The 13,778-nt window shown below is 35.5% G+C and overlaps 1 protein-coding gene across 3 annotated transcripts in view; it reads right to left on the reverse strand.

Moving 5' to 3' along the window:
* Positions 1 to 413: 413 nt before the first annotated feature.
* Positions 414 to 13,778, reverse strand: part of LOC126484125 (peptidylprolyl isomerase domain and WD repeat-containing protein 1) — a 123,584-nt gene continuing 110,219 nt past the window's right edge. For all 3 annotated transcript variants that reach the window (XM_050107509.1, XM_050107510.1, XM_050107511.1), the window contains exons 11-15: positions 13,357 to 13,454; positions 8,943 to 9,131; positions 5,957 to 6,108; positions 4,938 to 5,096; positions 414 to 725 (exon numbers count right to left, since the gene is read on the reverse strand). In XM_050107509.1, the coding sequence (XP_049963466.1) occupies positions 4,953 to 5,096; positions 5,957 to 6,108; positions 8,943 to 9,131; positions 13,357 to 13,454 (583 nt within the window). In that variant the 3' untranslated portion in view covers positions 414 to 725; positions 4,938 to 4,952. The remainder of the gene's footprint in view (positions 726 to 4,937; positions 5,097 to 5,956; positions 6,109 to 8,942; positions 9,132 to 13,356; positions 13,455 to 13,778) is intronic.

Consider the following 13,778-nt stretch of genomic DNA (forward strand, 5'->3'; position numbering starts at 1 on the left):
CGTTTTTACAAACACCTGCATAGCTCCATTAGTCCAAATAAAATATAGCCCTGAGAATAGGGTTTGTCAGACAAATAAAAATTTTTATTTGTCTGACGAACCCTATTCTCAGGGCTATATTTTATTTGGACTAATGGAGCTATGCAGGTGTTTGTAAAAACGACAATGACATATCACTCCATGTTAATGTAATACTGCCGCCTTCTGAAGAAGATAGATTTAAATCTATCGAAACCTAGGTAAAGATTACTTTATCCTTTGCAACTGGTCGGCTGTTTTTGATCCTATTACGTGGAACCGTTGCTGTTGCGTGGCTATGTTTAAAATACTGAGTAAGTAAGTTGTTACTTTTACACTTTACACACACTTTGTCACTGTGAACCACTGAAATGACATGTATTTTACCAACAAAATTAGCTTTCCTTTTTTAATACTTTTTGTATTTCATAGAAATTACAATCATTTGTTCACTGTTGTAACAAATGTATTTCTAGAAAAATATGAAGCACATAATATGGGTTGAATTGTCTATAATCCATCACAAATTAAAACGTAATATAAATTATACAAAGTAATTTTGCTCTGACATGACTTATGTTGTGATTCCACTCTTCTCTGAAATGCAGTTATCACTTTTCTAATAAATTTTTTCTTGTTAACAGACAGGCCTCAATTGCTTTCTTAGCATTTCATGGAATTTGCCTCCATGCTTTAATCAAAGTAACCTGCAACAGAAATACAAGTATTTAAAAAAAAAATTAAAGGTGAAAAATTTCTCCAAATAACACTGTCTAGATTGCTTGACTGTTAAGCAACATAAACAGTATCCTTACAGACGCTTACAGTGATTGCAAACTCATTTCAGGAACGAATTTCATATATTAGTATGTTCCAATGAATGTCACAGATGAAAGTAACAGTAATACTATTATATCAAAGCTTTTTATAAGATGATGAAACATAAACACAGTGATAACACAAAACTAAAAATATTACAGATGTAATGACTACCCTATTACAGTGAAAGAGCATCTTGTTTAATAAAACAGGAAAAGTCTGAAGCAAAGCACAAGGGCTGAAACAGAGCAGATAAGATAAACAAGGTACAAAACAACACAAGAATGAACACAGAGCAGCAGGAAAATATGTAAGCTGAGGAGAATTAATAAATACTTAAATCTTGCATAGAGTTATTTCATTCAGCTTGTAGTGGCAGTCATGAACATCACTGGCAAATTTTTTGATTAGTGGGGAGGTGGGGACTGACATCCTTTAATGATGCTAGTCATTATTTTAATTCCTACTGGCTGTAACTGGCAAAAGAACCTGTACAATGATCTAGTACTGTTCCTGCAATGGCCGGTGAAGGCTCAGACAACAAAAAGTGTTAACTGCCTTCAGCATACTGCTGTGCATGATGGGTTAGCCTCGCAAATGGCTGTCAGCTGGTAGGATGGCATCTGGAGAAAAATACTTTTGTGATTCATGTTGGCAGGCTGCTTCACACTCTCAGTCCGCTCTTGTTCCTTTTTTTAAAGATAAGACACTACCTTGGTAGTGCACAAGTTTGTTGGAATTGTATAGGTTTTCCATTCTCATTATGATGCTCTGCCATTGCTGACTTGCTGCATTATCCAAGCTTTATGTGCCTCTCATGTTACATTAGGTGTGTGCTCACCAATGTATGACACTAGCTGCCCGATGAAATAAAATTATATAAAATCTGAATGCGGCACTAACTCAATATCATGTTCACCAAAAGTCGCAGAAATGCTGGTATATAACGGTGTGATTAGATACCCAGAAAAGTTTCATTGGAGAAAGTGTAAATGAAAGTTCATGAATCAATTTCATTCACACATTCACCAACTGGTAATTTGGAAGTAAATTATTCTGCAATATGATAACTGTGTGGCTCATTGTTGGCCAAATACTGTAATTCCTAATGGGAAGAAAGATTGTGATATCTCTAAGTAAAGTGCAGAACAATGATTGAAGAGGAGCTGGCTAATGACAATACTGATTTGAGAAGGTTTTATTTACTTTTTTAAACCCAAGTACATGCTGAGATGAATGTTTGTGATAACTGAAAACTGTGCATCAGGATGAAATTTAAACATACAGTTCTTACTTGTCATAAATGTTCATCTTGGTGTATATTCTACAATAAGATAAAACTATTTAGAAGTAGGTGTGGGATATGATAAAGCATCTACAATTAATTCATTTTGAAATGTAGGAAGCAGTAATGTGAAGAAAAAAAGAATGAAGAAAATAAATAAATACAAAGTGAGATTCAAAAGTGAGGACTGACTGTTACAAATTATGATGGTCTACAAGATTAACCTGCATGGCAGTATGCATGCACAAGTCCTCAATGTACAAGTGCTACTGCTTTTTCTTTACTCAACAGCATTGTAAAACAGTTGCAATAAATTAACAATATGGCCAGACAGTAATTATGGTCAGTTGTCCAATTTCTAACTGTGACTTGTGCTGCACCCTGAAATGTCCAGATAATGTGGAATATTTCATGCACACTACTCGTTTTCACTAGATGTTGTGATAAATCATGGGCATGGTAGTTTTCTTCATCTGAAACTTCTCTGATGTCATTTGACATCTAAATGGCCATTCTACACAATATCCCACACATTTTGCACACGCTCATCCACAGCTTGAATCTCTAGTGAAACCACGCTCTTGTGATACACTTACAGACTTGTGTGACCAACAATCACCACCACACACACCACTTCAAAAGTTTTCTAAATATAATTTCTCAAATCTGAGGTAAAACTTGATTGCAGTATAGTGGGAGATTTCCTGATAGCAACAGACACAAATTACAGCAACGAAAAACATTTTTCACTCCTCACAACAGACCTCAAGCTGTTGGTGAATTAAGAACTGCTCAGCAACACCATCAGAATATAGTATCTGCAAGTGCTCAGTTATGGTGCTAGAGGTCATGCAATGGAGAGAGAAAAAAAAAAAAAAAAAAAAAAAAAAAAAAAAAAAAAAAAAAAAAAAAACCACATTCTCAGAACTTTCTGACAGACTACATACTGACAAGGTTGTTAAAGCATATGGGAAAGGAAGATTGGGTTTAATGTCCCTTCGACATTGACATAATTAGAGATGGAACACAAGCTCGGACTGTGTCAAGGATGGGGAAGGAAATTAGCTGTGCCCTTTCAAGAAACCATCGTGGCATTTGCCTGGAGCGATTTAGGGAAATCACGGTAAACCAAAATCTGGATGGCCAGACTCGGGTTTGAACCATCGTTCTACTGAATGTGAGTCCAGTGTGCTAACCACTGCACCACCTTGCTCGGGAAGAACATGTGTTATGTCAGAAAATGGCAAATGAATTCAAATGATTATTTTTTTTTCCTTGCAGTGTGTATGATCTTTTCTCACAAATATCTCACAGGCACATTTTTCATCATTTTTGTAAATATTACTGTTTATTTACTTTTAGCTAAACACTTATCAACATAGACAGAACTAGTAGTTCTTAAATTACAATAATTTTGTAATTAACAACTGGATGATTCACATGTTAGACTATGCCATTATTCAAAGTCCACTTATTTTACAGTTAACTCATCATTTTCAGCAGTCAATCTGTTCTGAGCATGCATCTCTTTGACTTACACATAATCATGATTACTAAATGATTGATGTTGTTGTGTGTTTTATAAACAGCTATGAAGCTCTACCTAACTGTTGTGGATAAAATAGCTGCTTATACCAGTACAATACGTGCTCACAGCTTTCTCTCTTCCATAATGATGTATGGATAAGAAGCAGAATGTGGCAATATTTTCACAATGGACACTGGCTGGCTACAGTACTCTTCCCTCTTCACAGCTGTCAATCACAGGGCCACAGAGTACATGAATGGACATGTCTTTCCATTACATCATTTTTTTTTTTTTAAAGATACATAACTAATGCTTTGCAATCCCATTAGACTCATCGATGGATCACTGGATATAATTATGCATATATCTAGACAGGTTGCTGGCTCTGTGATCAGGTCATGTGGCAAAACGCTCACGGTATATTTAGGGTTTGGTGCAGGCTGCCATGGCCTCGCTTGTCATTCAGCCAATATTCACAGCTCGCTCTTCGGTGTATCTATTGGCAATGACCCTACATTATGTGGTTTCCTCCTAGAATGTGATTTGGACTTTGTTGTCATCTACCAACAGTGTTTGCCTAGCCTTTCTGCCTAATGTGGGACTGTATTTGATCACTGTTCAACTGAGTGATGTGTTTTTGGCGAATGAACTGATAGTATATGGATGCACTGAGAGCATGGTTTGTATCCAAATGTTTCCTAGTCAAATCTACAAACTGTGTTCTGCAACATGGATGTGTGAGTTATTCAACAAACTTCAGAGAACTGAGCTGACCATGAAGTAGCCACAAGCAGAAGTCTTTTGTTTTGTGTAACTCCAGAATAGTCAGGAACCATTACTTTCTATGATTTAATTGAAAATAATTGTACTTAATAAAATCTGTGTTGTTGAAAAAGCAGACTGAAAACAGGGTCTGCTGTTTTCTCACATCTTCCTCTGAAGTACCAGAATTACCCATTCGGAGCTGGTAACTCCACATCCACTAGCCAGCTTTACTGCAGCCAAATGACAACCACCTAAGTTTCTTCCGCCTGCCTCTGACTTTCTCATCACCTTCTATAGTAGTACTGGAGATATCTGGAGGGAGTGCATTTACTCACAAATAAAACCAGCTCTACTGTAGTAGGAAACATAACTTTTGATTTCAAAAGCAAAGCATCCATTATATAAATAAAGATAAAATGAAAAAAAACATACACTAGAGCAAAAGTTTTCATTTATTAACAAATTACAAATTTTCTGTGGAGAATAAGGTTTCATTCTTGAGACTATAAGCTAAGAACTTACCTCAAATAATTCAATTTACTTCAGTGTTATGCTGATTATTTGAACATCATCATATGGCTTATCAGTCATGGGGTTGGTTTTGACAGTACTGATGTTCTGAACCACTTCCATACCTTTCACTACACGTCCAAATATTGTATGTTTATTATCCAACCAAGGCTGTATAAACAAATAAGTAAATAACATAACATCCTGGACTTTCCATTATTTCATAAATAAAGTAAATAATTTTAGTCATATGCTATTAAGGAATATTAATTCAAGAAAGTATTTCCCTCATCCATAGGTTTTAAGAAATAGAGGAAATTCAGGCTGAACATTACCCATGAAGGTTGTACTAGTGTCACCAGAGTAATACAGAACAATTGTACTTAACGTAATCTGACAACTGGAGAAATGGGCAGTCAGTGGCTGTTAATAATATACATACTAAGATATTATGGGATGACTGAGATTTTGAAACATTACATAAAGACTGTAAAATCTTTGTTAAACTAACTTTTTATCTATCTTTCTTACCTATGGTCACTCAGGTGTTTAGACACACAACCAAACAAAACTAAAAAAAATGTCTGTTTAATCTGTGTATAAAATTAATCTTGAGTAAAATAAATAGACAAGTTTTACAATTATAAACTACAAATACAGGTAGATGATCAATTATAAAAACTGGATAATCCAGGAGTACACGCTAATAGTACCCTTTTAATTTTGGGAGGGCAGAAAATCTTAAAAGGTTTCTAACTTTCATTTCATCATCAGCTAAAATAGATGCCAAATTATAGGTTTACACCTTGTCATAATATATAGTCACTTAAAATAAGACATACCAAAATTTAATATGATGCATGTGCTGCATACTGTTAGGCCATATTCCCTCTAAAATATAACTTTCAGAAATAATTTTAGTTTACATTATTTTCCATGTACATAAGACATTATGAGAGCTAAAAATAAACTTTTAAAAGACATTTACTTGTAATATGCTAACGGTCTTTAAACATAATGTAAGCACTTACAGTTGGAATCACAGTTATAAAGAATTGGCTTCCATTTGTATTTGGCCCCGCATTTGCCATGCTTAAAGTGTATGGTCGATCATGTCTTAAAGTAGGGTGAAATTCATCTTCAAATTCACCACCCCATATGCTTTCCCCTCCAGTTCCAGTACCTAAAACAGATATTTGGTTCCAGAGTTGCAATAACAGGTAACTGGTCATGACAATACACTGTAAACAAGTCATACAATAACACAATCAATCGCCGGCCGAAGTGGCTGCGCGGTTCTGGCGCTGCAGTCTGGAACCGTGAGACCGCTACGGTCGCAGGTTCGAATCCTGCCTCAGGCATAGATGTGTGGGATGTCCTTAGGTTAGTTAGGTTTAACTAGTTCTAAGTTCTAGGGGACTAATGACCTCAGCAGTTGAGTCCCATAGTGCTCAGAGCCATTTGAACCATTTTTTTTTTTTTTTAACACAATCAGTCAATGGCATGAGTAAAGGTAACTACTCATGACATAATATAGACACTGAGCAGTATACTGGGAATCAAACAAGAATTGAAACAATACAAATCACCTTACGAAGGTTTCCAGAGTACATAATGTGAGCCACGTCCCTCCCACCACCTGCCCATGCCACCAAAATAAAGGAAAATAATCTTTTTTTCTCTGGCATGGGTGTCCAAAGAAATATATCAAAGAGGAAGCAGTTGCTAAGATTGCCACTTTTGGTATATCAAATACAGTGAGTTTGAAAATGTGTTGTGTCCCAAGAACTAAATTTGACAGGAAGTACACAAAACTTTATTTTATCACAAATGTTTGATAGTCATACATCCAACATCTTTCGAAGATAGATTTCTGTGATACCTAAAGATAAACATATTTCATTTGTATATTCTCAGTACAACTTTTCATATTATTAATGTGAGTATGAATGTCACCTTTTTGATTTAAGGATCTAAAATTAGTCTCATATAATGAAATCCAACAAGTTAGGAAATACAACTAGAAAATATTCACAACAGACATTTTGATTCATATAACAATATTGGTTAGGTTCACAATAAAAATTAAAAATCTAAAATATGAAAGAAATGAAGTAGTCCAGCTGGGAATCAATAAGACTACAGGGAAAGAAAAAGTGAATTACAATTGCCAACTATTACACTTTCTGTGTTTAAAAAACCTCATATCTGATTATCTTGATGAATTTATTGTGTTATTTTCAAGCCTTCCATTTTTAAGTTTTGACTAGCACAAAATAATAGTTGAACAAAATGTGATTTTAAAGCTACATTTTTTGCACTGTTTGGGCGAAATGTTACCCTGAACCAGCAATCAATGAGGTGAATGTGATAAATTTTATAAAACATCTCTCAAATTGTCCAATAGAATTGAATCTTTAAACAGCCTAGGACAGAACCAAAATAGTCCCCGTTGCACCAGTTTGACACAATACTGTGCAAAACCTTAAGAACAGAGTTAGAGATGAAACAAAAATAAAGTTTTATAAAACTATGGCGGCAACATTTTTGCTGTATGGGACTAACACTTGGGTTTTCCTGAAGAGGTGGTGATGGTGGTTGGTGGGATGTTTAAGGGGGACTACACAGCGAAGGTCATCAGTCTCCTGAAGAGGAATAAGAGTAAAATACAGGCAGGAAAAAGAATCAATAAATTAGAGAATAAAATGCTGAAGGGATAAAAAAAGAATTGAGAAATAAGGTGGACAGGGCATGTGACTAGAATGCCACAAAAAAGAATGATGAAACAACAGTGGAGATAAGTCTGAGAGGCAGAGGAAATCCTGGTAGGCCCAAAAACAGATGGGATCAACAAAACCTTTGAAGACAGAACTTACTGCTAGCCTAATCCCTGAAAGTGAAGACTGTGTGGACACATCAACTGGCCTGTTGAACTTGTAAGTTTATGACTGCATGTTGCACCCTTTGTGAAGGTCTCAACTCCTGAAGAGTATATCATTCAAATCTTGAAATGTCACATATTTTTTCCTTTCTTCTAGCAGTGAAAATAGTACTTTTCTTTGTGACTGGTGCATCTGGATCCATACATGAAACTGCCTTCAATACGGGCTGGCGTGTGTTTTGCCATGTCTACTACAATAGCTCTGCCATGTAAAAATGAATGAAGAGTCAGCTAGCCCTCACAGTTCATCTTTGTATAGAAGCAAATAGTAAAATACTTTTGTGATGAAGTTGGGTAGTAGGGGAAGAAGATATGCTTTTGGGAATTGGGGGCAGACATCAAGCAGATATATTGCAGCCATATTTACTTTTTGCTCAGTGTTGGAATAAACCCTTTCTGCAGTTTAATAAGGACTGTATGAGGAAGAAACAGAGAAAGGACTGAGGATTCTATTTTGCCAAATATTTTGTATAGTTCACAACCATGACTAAAAAATAGTGTCACAACTGCCACTACACCAACAAAACAGCAAAACTTACTGTGAGATAGGATGAGAGCCAAACAAACCCAAGTTATATAGTGCTTGCAGAAGCCACAGTGTTTTCAGTAGTGCTCAGCAGTGCATAGTCTGTTGTTTAGCAGCATCACTGGCAATAACTTCTGAAATGTGCAACAATTATGTAATGGTTAAGAAGTCTGTACTGCAGATACTGGGGCATGGGGAGGTGCCAAGTGCCCCTATTCCATCCAACCCCCCCCCCCCCCCCCCCACCCAAGACTTTGTGGATACCAATGTTCTCTGGGTAGAGCTGATGAAAAGAACAAGGAAGAGAAGAGGGTAGGGTGGAGGAGAGTGAGCGATGAAAATGGAAAGGAAAGGAATTTGGCATCAGAAAGAGCTCATCTGAATTATCACTCAATGCCTCCACTATACGGCAACTAGGAATCTTCTCTCAGTCCACTTTTTCACTCCAGTGAGAGACTGACATCATAATATTGATAATAAATTTGTATTTTGAAAAAACATCATGCAAAAATGTGGTAAACAAGTGATTCAAATAAAGAGCTTATACTACCTGTGGGGTCACCAGTCTGCACCATGAAGCCTTTAATTACCCTATGAAATATGTGTCCATTATAGTAACCATTCTTGCTGTGTACACAAAAGTTTTCAACAGCACGTGGACATTCTTTTGAAAATAATTTCACATGAATATCCCCCATTGCAGTATGAATGATAGCACTGTCATAGATGCGCTGAACACCTGATTAAGAAAAAGAAAATAATTTTATACTATGCTGCCAAGCAATATACTGCATCAAAAACTAGCAAATTATATCTTACTCTAATTGCGTAATGTCAAACAGTATCTCATGAAAGATAATAAAAAAAATTTTTTTTCACAGTATTAAGCAACACGTAAGGAATTCACACACAACAATAAAAATTACGTAGCTTGTATTTTGTGAAGAAAGGCATAACAGTAAAAACTGAAAATTAACTGACTTGAAACCAGTCAATTTTTTTTAATGTCATGTTTAGTTTACACACAAAAGTACATACTTTAATATCAATAAAAAGGTTTTTGAGTGTGTGACCATGTCACAGTGCAAAATGTTCCAGCTGCTACTGTATGTGGGCTCCATTACTGTAACAATGGATGTCACAGAAATAGTGACTGACACATTAGGACATTTTACCTCATGATTTGGACACACACCCTGAGGACTTTTAGTCTTTAAAACAGGCTGTGAAACAGACAGTGTCTGATAAGAGAGAAAACTTAGTGTTCTAAGTCAACGTCAGAGATAAAAAAAGAAGTAAAAAAGGCAAAGAAATAAAACAAAAAATTAAGTGAGAAATCCACAATATTTTTCAATTGAATGAGCAATGACAGTTGTAGTTCACTGTTCTGTCAACACAGAAGTCACCAGAGACAGAACACTAAATCAGTTGGTAAGACAGGCGTGGTAAATGAATAGCTGTGGCCTGATTAGGGAAAACCGTGAAACAGTTAAATCACAGTTTATTTATTTTAGCCATATACGTATTCTACAGACCCTTGTATGCATGTGAGATGCTAGGATGTGGATTGGTTTAAAGAATATATAAATGTGAATCACATAGAATGTGCAAGAAGGGAAAGTACACTCAATTGACAAAAATGTTGCAGGGAAAATAACAACATGACACTAGAACAAAACATAAGCAAAAAAAAAGGGCATCCTACAAGGATTTGCACATCTCATATAATTCAGACAAAAAAAAAGTATGCATAAAAAAGCTATGTGTCTCTGTTGATAAATTCACCAACTGAATAAAATATTTTATCAAGAAAATATATCTGTATTTTATTTTTAAATACTGCACTGTTATCACATAGACCTTTCATACTATTTGACAATGAATTACATACTTTAATACTGAAATACTATACATCTTTCTGCATCCCAAGTTAATTTTTAAAATCACAATGGAAGTCAGCCTTTCTTCTTGCATTGTGATCATGGTATATTTCATTTGTTTCATAGTGCACAGGATCTTTCCAGTAAATATCCCAAGTTTCTTAAAGAGATTACAACAAGGGAACTAGGCACATTGTTCAGATTACCTTTTTCTACAGAAAGAAAATTGTCTATGATGTGGGTGAATTGCCCCAGAAGATAATTCCACAGCACATAACTTCGTGACACAGATGTCTCAAATATGAGGTTGTTCGAATGACAAAAGTAGCCAAGGACAACCTTTACATGGTCTGCATGACACAATGTTCTCAGCTAACCCTGCTATCTATGTGGAGACCTATGAATTTGGTGCAGTATACCCTTTCAACTTGCTGACTGTCAGGTACAATAGGCAACTCTGGTGGAAATTTATGATAGGAGCTGAACTGGATGTAATTAGTTTCGCTCAGTAGACAGTGAGTTACTTTGAACCCACTGTGGACCAAGGACAGATCCCTGGGGCACTCTATGGAGTGCTGTGCTCCAGTCAGCCTCTTCCCTCTCAACAGCTTTGCTATTCTCATCTAAAACTAACTTCTGCTTCCTGTCTTGGAGATAGAATTTAAACCAGTCTCCAACTGCCCCTCTAGTTGAGAAGTATTTTGTGATCCACATAGTCTTAGAAAGAATAACAAAATATTCCAATTGGCTTAATTTTTCTCCTAGGGATTCCAATACATCATTTGTGAAAGAAAATACAGCTTCAGTTGTGGATACACCTTTTCAGAAACCAAACTGTCTTTCACTGAAGATGTCAAAATTTTTGAGATACCTCACAATTCTAATATATAGTACTTTTTCGAGGACTTTCATGAATGTGGTCACGAAATAAACAGGACAATAGTTTGTGACTTGTGTTATGTCTCTCTCTCTCTGTGAAGAGGCTTCACTGTAGCAAGCTTCATTTCATCTGGGAATGTGCAATTGATCTGAACAATATTTTAGAAGTTTACTGGAAATATTACTTACACCTGGTGTTCCTCTGCTTTTTAAAGAGTCAGTGGATTTCCTTACTTCATTTCTAGTTATCATCAGTATTTCAGAAAATGTCTTTGGTTTTGCAGGGACTGTTGGTACCTGTCTCACTACTTATCATGCATCAGACTGTTTCATTACAGGATTGGTTAATTTTGGAGCTAAAATATATACTTATTGATTGTTTGATTTCTTTGGTTAATATTTTACAGTACTTTTTATAATGATTTATTTGGGTAGTGCTGCCTAAATTTTTTCATGTATTGTAGAATTCTCGTATTTGTTTACAATATATCCTTATCCTCTATGTGATCCATGACTTGTCGTGGTTTCTTTGGGCCAGCTTCTGTAACTTTTTGAGTCACAGACAGGCACTGTGACCCGCCATCTCCTCCATATGGTGAGTAATAATCTATCCTTTTCAAAATATCATCATTATTCCATCTAGGACTTTCCATTGTTTAAATTTACCAGGTGTGTAACCTATTACTGTGTGATAGAAAATCTAAATTGAAATCGCCAAGTTCTATGATATCTATCTTAAATTTAATCAGGTGCTGTAGAAGTGAGTCGAGAAGCTTCAAAAAGAGGCCCCGATTTCTGAAAGTACCCTTTATACCACTGCAATTAATAAGGCAGAATTATTTAAAGGCAGTTCAATGGCAAATGCTTCATATTTTGTTTTAGATGAAAATCACTTACACCAATTGCATTACTCTTGATACAGCTCTTAATAGAAACAGCCACATCACCTCTTTCCCTTTATTTTCTGCAGTATGAAGTTGTCAGATTGTAACCAGGTATTAGAAGTCTTTCTACACACAGCAGACGTGGTACTCAGTGAAGCACAGTACAAGGGCATAGTCACAAACATTGGTTGAGAGTTCATTTAGATTAATACACAAGTCTCTAATATTCTGGTGGAGAATTCCAGCTGATGTTTTCCAGTGTTTTGTCTAAAAAAGGAAATACTAGTTACTGATGGATTCAGAGATGCAGTCTTGTTCTGTGAAGTTGCAAATCATTTTCCTAATGTAGTCTGTGTACATGGAATGCATTTTGTGAGTTCATTTCATGTTTAGTGAGCTGTCTATCTAAGGGTGTTGCTTTGGACTGCACCTTGTTTCTTATTCTTTTATTAATATTACAATTTACTTTGGTTAAATGGTTTGTTAAGATGAAGACTGTGTTTTGTGAAATATATTCAATCAAACACATTTTCTTCAGTCATTTTCACATTCATGAAGCAGTAAAAATTTCTGCATAATACGATGGCCAAATGGTGATTTGAAATCATGAAAATCCCACAGTTTTATGCACTGTGCCACTTTTTTGTTGCATCAGAAACACTTATGAAACTATGGCTGATGAAAGTGGCACATTTCAACTACTGCCAAGTTTTCTACAAAAGTTAATTAATGGTGCTTATTACTTTCTTCAGAAATTTTACAGAATTGTCAGCATAATCACCAGCTTATTTTCATCTATACTGCATACCAAAACAACTATAAAATAATTTAAAATTTTGTATTTGTGCTTAAAAAACATAAACATGGTTCCTAGTAGGCTGTAACATAGTAGGCTGGAGAGTCTTAAAGTCTTTGGATGAATGAATCAGTGACAACAAATTTCCATGTGTTTGTAAGAAATTTGTGCAGTAATGTCTTATCTTAATGTGAGGTGTGTAAAGTGTTAGTTATACATGTGATGCATGCAGACAATGTAGTGCTTTTCATGTTGGCTTTACAAGTGCTTGACAATGACAAGTAGTCGAAATTAGCTAATCGCATGGTTAAATAAAAATCACGTTACAGTCTATTACGGACCATGTTTACATTTGTTGTGAAATAATTGTTGATTAGATGGAGGAAACAGACTTCAGAACATTAACTGTGAACTGAATTCTACCAATTAATAGTTGGCTAAAATTCAATTCCAACATCAGGATCAAAACTACTATCTGCACTCTTAATAGGTACAATTAATGTATAATTTACATTACTGCATTACCTGAGGCTTCTGTTGCAGATATAATGTCTTCCTTTGATGGTTTTTCATTAAATACATCCCTGTCTGCATCTGGGCTCTTTGCGTCTTCTGGTTCACGCCTAAAATGTCACAGAGAAATACAACATGTTTACAATTTTGAAAACCTGACTTTCCACTTATTAGTCAATGAAATTTAGCTGCAAAGCTGTGTTGTTAAGTAACCAATAACTAGAGAATATGTGTGATCTATCAGCCAGTTGGACGGGTTCTCAACATCGAAACATGTCATATTTAATACTGCAATAATCCTTAATGAGTTTGTGCAATCTATGGTAGCACAATTACGAGGAGTTGGTGAGTAAATAAAACTCCAAAATAATTTCTCTATCCACCAAGATGTTGATTAACAAGAACTGTACTTATAATTGAGAAACCTGTCAACT

Source organism: Schistocerca serialis, chromosome 6, assembly GCF_023864345.2.
Source record: "Schistocerca serialis cubense isolate TAMUIC-IGC-003099 chromosome 6, iqSchSeri2.2, whole genome shotgun sequence".
NCBI classification, from domain to species: Eukaryota; Metazoa; Arthropoda; class Insecta; order Orthoptera; family Acrididae; genus Schistocerca; species Schistocerca serialis.